Genomic DNA, 5567 nt, shown 5'->3' with positions numbered 1-5567 from the left:
AAATCCTAATTTTTTATTTTAGCAATTTGATTTTAGTATTTGTGCAAAATTAAAAAGGAGATGAAGAAGAAAGATCGAGTATTGAAAGAGGAAAGAAGGAAAAGGAGGGAAAATCAGGAGAAGACCGTTAGTGAGCCCCACCATGACGTCATCTTTCAAAATGGTGAAAAGTTTTATCATTTTCATAAAATGTAGGTGGTAAATTTCAACAAAAAAATATTATAGGTGATAATTCCTTTAGCGGAGTCTTGTCTAAAGACTATAATCCATTGCCACATCAGTTATTAGGTTATTTTTTTAATTTATAATTGTGTTAAGACACCTTAAGTCTCGATCAAATTTACATCTTTATCCCTAAATTCACTAAGACTTCTCATACCATGTATTATTATTATTTTTTACTCTTAGTAATATTAAAAAAATAAAATAGGGCCCACACTCAAGTCTTAAGTTTTTATTTTTAATTTTATTTTTTTTTTTGAGGAAAATCGAATAGTGCCTTATATTATTAATTTATTCATCAAAATGTATGGGGCAACCTCACATGGACTATGGTTCTCCCATACCTGTTCAAAACCAAAAGGCACAATGGGGGCTAAATTATGAGCAACAGTATTGCCCTCCCGCTTAACATGACACCAAGAGATACAATCAAAATTAGAGCTAAAATAAAAGAGATCCTCAAGTAACAAATCTAAGTCAGAGAAGTAGATGGCTCCCTTGCAAAGTCTGTCCACTAGTACCCGGCAATCCGATTCGAGTATGATGCGAGTGATGTTGTAGCGTTTAGCCAAGCGTAGAGCCATAGCAGCAGCCTTACACTCAACAATAACAGGCGGCCAGTAGGCTTTCACCCTCCTTGAGGCAGCATTAACCACGTCCCCCTGGCAGTCCCTCGCTACCACCCCTAGGCCTACCTAGCCCTCATCTCGCAGCGATGCATCACAATTAAGCTTTATAATACCAGCAGGTGGCGCCTTCCATATTTTGGGGCTTCTTTTCTTCCTTGTTACTGCAGACCCATAAATTTTTGAGGCATAGGAAGCACAGTCCGCAGCAAGACACTTTACACGAGTAATCAAGGATGGATGATACGTGTCTACCCCTTTGAAAATCTTATCATTTCTTCTATTCCAAATGCACCACAACAGAATAGCACCCCTACATTGCAGCTTTGATTTGTGCTTACCCCAAGTTTCAAAAAAATCAATGAAACTCATATCTTGCGGCCACAAAGCAAGCTCGCTGCACTCACACTCCTCCCACAAGTCTCGAACTGTGTGACATTCAAAAAAAGCATGACGAAGCGTTTCAGAACACCCAACACACCAGGGACAGTCATCGGTTTCTGCCATATGCCAGTATTTCAAATAAGCTTTGACAGGGAGCGTTCCAGTACAAGTTCTCCAAAGGAAATGTCTGACTTTGGGTGTGACTTCAAGCTTCCATATATCGACCCAAGACTTGTGGAAATCGTCAAGATTGCACGATTTTCCCAACATGTAAGCGGTCTTCACAGAGTACCTTCCATCCATGGAGAATTCCCAACTCGGGGAGTTGGCTGTGCTTCTAAAGCTTAAGGGAAGAGCAAGAATACTTCGGCAGTCCACCTCATTGAACAAAGCCCTAATACGATCAGCATCCCACTCCCTCGATTCGTGGTTAATCAAATCAGAAACTTGCTGCACATCTTCGGATATGGGCGAGGAAATAAATCTGCTTTCCCCATAATCAATCCAGGGGTCTTGCCAAATGTTGACTAAGGACCCATCTCCTATTCTCCACAACAGTCCCTCTTTAATTAGAATCTTGGAATACTAGATGCTATGCCAAGAGAAGCTACTTGACCAACCGAGTCTTGCGTCTAGGAAGGAGCTCCTAGTATAGTACTTAGCTTGAAGCACTCTACTAAGAAGGGAATTCAGGTGGCTTAATAACCTCCAAGCTTGTTTTCCGAGTAATGCATCATTAAAAACACTTAAGTCACGAAGCCCTAAACCCCCGAGACATTTTGGAGTACAAATGTCATTCCAACTCTTCCAATGTATTCTCTTTGACCCATTGTTGTTACCCCATAAAAAGCGAGCCATCATACTATGGATATCATGAATAATCCCTGCCGGCAATTTATACACACCCATGAGAAAGGTAAGAATTGCTTGAATCACTGATTTGAGGAGAATCTCTTTACCCGCTCTCAATAATAATTTTTCTTTCCACCCATTCAATTTCTTCCAAATTCTATCTTTAAGTGCCTCGAACACCATCCTCTTAGACCTACCAATGATCGTTGGTATGCCTAAATATTTCCCATGCTTGTCAACTTGTCTCATAGCAAGAATCCCTAACAACACCTCTTGCGTATCAATATTAACCCCTTTGCTAAAAGAAACCTCCGATTTATCATAGTTAATTTTCTGTCCGGATGCTGCTTCATATGTGTTGAGAATTTCAACAATTTTTGAGCATTCCTTTCGGTTGGCCCTTGCAAAGAGTAAGCTATCATCCGCAAAAAGAAGATGAGAAATTTCCGGCCCCTGTCTACTTGCTCTAGCCCCGTGAAGGGCGCCATCTTCCATGGATTTTCGTAGTAGACCTGAAAAAGCATCAGCAACGAGAATAAACAAGTACGGGGAAAGAGGATCCCCTTGTCTCAGACCCCGAGAGGGAGTAACCGAACCACACACCCCACCATTGACAATGAAGGAATAATTGACAGTTCGAACACAGTCCATTATCACGGCTACCCATGTGTTTGCAAACCCCATTTTTAGCAGAAGTTTTTCCAGAAAAAACCATTCTACTCTGTCATACACTTTGCTCATATCCAATTTCATCGAGATCATACCCTTCTTCCCTTTACACCTTGTTTTCATAGTATGAAAAATCTCCAGAGCTACCAAGGCATTATCTGTAATTAGTCTTCCCGAAACAAAAGCGCTCTGGTTCTCAGAAACAATGCCAGGGAGAATAATCTTTCAATCTCATGAAAATATCTTTCGAAGCAATTTTATAAAGAACATTACACAAGGCAATGGGTCTAAATTCCGTCATGCTTGAAGGGGATTTAACTTTCAGGATAAGAACAATGTCATTATTATTTACAGAGCTAAAAGATTCATTACCCTGCAGAATATTACTAACAAGATGCGTAACATCATCACCGACAATATGCCAAATTTTTTGATAAAAAATAGCATGCATATCGTCCGGGCCCGGGGCTTTGTAGGGATGCATTTGACTCAGAGCTGCAAAAATTTCCTCCTTTGAGAAGGGCCGGAGCAGGTATTCATTAACTTCCGGAGTGATTTTTGAGGGGATTGCATCAAGTATTATCTCACAAGCTTCGTTGGATGGCATATCCGAAGAGAAAAGTGTCTGGTAGAATTGTTGAACAACGTTTTCCAGAATATCTTCATTTTCTTGCCAGACCCCGTTGTTGTCGAAGATACCCTTAATTTCATTCCGTTGCTTTCGTTGAGAAGCCTTATGATGGAAATATTTAATGTTTCTATCTCCATCTTTAATTTCTGCCGCTCTCGAACGCAAATACCCGTAAGCCTCTTGTTTGTCCAACAGGTCATCTAAGTTTTTCTCCAATTCTGCACACTTTGCAATCGATTCCTCAGAAATACTCTCCCCTTGCGCCTCTTTCAGAGTCGTCTCTGTATCCTCAACCTGGGTCCCTAATTTCTCGAATTTTTTGCCACTCTAGAATTTAAGACGCCTAGCCACATTCTTCACACGGTCAGTCACATTCCCACCAAAATCCTGCCAAGAGCTACGAACAATTTCCTCACATTCTCCATCTAATAGCCAAGCAGTCTCAAAACGAAAACCCCTTTTCTTCTTCTTTTTCTTTTTCTTCCTGTGAGCACCAATTTTCAGAAAAATCGAAGAGTGGTCTGACTTAAAACGAACCAGATTCTCAACAGCATGAATTGGATGAAGGTCAAACCAAGAGCTATTAGCTACGAATCTATCTAGCTTCTCTCGGATAATGGTTTGAATAGAAGCACCTTTCTCCCAAGTAAACCATTGACCCTCGTAACCCAAGTCTCTGAGGTCACAATCCTATAAGGTTTCACGAAAATCTGGAAGAGCTCTCCTTACCGTATCCACACCCCCCTCCTTCTCATCATATCTCAAGATTTCATTGAAATCTCCCCCAAACAATATCGGACCATCAAAATTCAAGCACAATTGTCTGACGAGAGACCAGGTTTTAGATTTGTTTCTTGTTTCAGGCCAGCCATACAAACCAACAAAACGCCAATGTGCATTCGAATTTGTTTTCACATCTCCACATATATGATTTTGGGAATAAGAAACCAATGAAAAATCAACATCATTCTTCTAGTAAATACAAAGACCACCAGCTTTACCAATACTACTAACAGTAAAAGTATACGGGAAACCAATTTCTGCATCACTTTTATTAATCATAGTTTCTAACAAAAATAAAATATCAAGGCCAAGAGAAGTGCACCATTTACGTAGTGCACGAACTGCTCGACGGCTTGCCAACCCCCCGACAGTTCCAACAAAGAGTGCTCATTGAACTTCGCGGGGTTGATCCATGTCAACCTCCGCCGAACTAGTAGAGAAAGGAGATACCTCAGGGATGGGTTTGGTTCGCTTCCCAATTAATATCTTGTTTGCGTCCACTACAAAATCTGTAACTTCATTATTGAACTTCCTTTTTCCAGCAATCGTCATATGTTCCCTCATAGAAGCATCTACATCTTTGTCAGGCCTTTTCCATTTTTTCCTAGCAGCCACAGGTACATCTTGCTTTCCTGCCAGAAGATTGTCTCCTGAGTTAACATTTTCTCTGGTTGCAGTCCTAAGGAGGACGGGTTGGATAGTTGAGAGAATAGGGGTAAGCTCCATTACAGACGTAGGAACTGGTTGGTGCTGATAAAAAACTAGGGGCACCTCATGGGAATTTTCGATCAGAGCTTCTTGAATAGGAACACTAGAGGAAGCATTAGTGTTGTCCTTACCCTCAATATTTGGCTCAATAGAGTTTACAATCAAGTGCACAGGGGGTGTGGAGAACAACTTGCTAGCCACACTAGGAGGCCTTTTGCGAATCACATTAGGGTCGTTGTACCCTGGGAGCTTGGCATTGTTGTGTCCTTTGAGACGAGACATCCATGCCTTATCTTTTTCTCGATCGAGAGCAGTAAGTTTTGTAGGCTTCTTTGGCGAGGCACCGAGCCAAGGGCCATACTCATACACTACCCCTTTCTTCATAGCAGATTCTTCTACAAACTGACATTCAATGTCTGTGTGGTCCATCCTCCCACAATAATAACAAAAATCATCCAGACGTTCATATTGTATCCCACACCATTTCGAAGGTAATTTGCCATTGGCAATTTTGACTCCCTAACGAAGCGGCTTATTGATGTCCACTGAAATCTTGACCCCAAGATACTCGTCCCAACCCAAAGGGTCAGTCTCATCAAACTCTAAAAATTCACCCAAATGCTCACCAATTTCATCAGCAAACTCTGCATTGCGCTTGTTAAAAGGGACGTCTCTAATTCGAGTCCAGAAAG

The 5567-nt window shown here is 41.1% G+C and overlaps 1 protein-coding gene across 1 annotated transcript; it reads right to left on the bottom strand.

Moving 5' to 3' along the window:
- Nucleotides 1-917: 917 nt before the first annotated feature.
- LOC145575336 (uncharacterized) lies at nt 918-5304 on the bottom strand. Its single transcript, XM_081633220.1, has 5 exons — nt 4618-5304; nt 3757-4074; nt 3106-3711; nt 1853-2942; nt 918-1774 (listed from the first exon to the last, which is right to left on the bottom strand). Exons 1-5 carry the CDS (start codon nt 5302-5304, stop codon nt 918-920), a joined length of 3558 nt encoding a protein of 1185 aa, XP_081489346.1.
- Between the last annotated feature and the right edge of the window lie 263 nt (nt 5305-5567).

The sequence above is a fragment of the Chenopodium album genome, chromosome 13, assembly GCF_948465745.1.
Source record: "Chenopodium album chromosome 13, dcCheAlbu1.1, whole genome shotgun sequence".
Lineage (NCBI taxonomy): Eukaryota > Viridiplantae > Streptophyta > Magnoliopsida > Caryophyllales > Amaranthaceae > Chenopodium > Chenopodium album.
Note: the sequence above shows the minus strand (reverse complement) of the source record. Positions and strands in the feature narration are given on the sequence as shown.

Bases quoted from the DNA above. Each gene is read 5' to 3' on its own strand.
- LOC145575336 (XM_081633220.1), bottom strand. From the start codon at position 5,304: ATGGACCACACAGACATTGAATGTCAGTTTGTAGAAGAATCTGCTATG. The intron at 4,075-4,617 runs GTATCTCCTTTC...GAAACCTTATAG, and splicing joins GAACCAAACCCATCCCTGAG to GATTGTGACCTCAGAGACTT. The intron at 2,943-3,105 runs GTAAATAATAAT...TCTGAGAACCAG, and splicing joins GTAATGAATCTTTTAGCTCT to AGCGCTTTTGTTTCGGGAAG.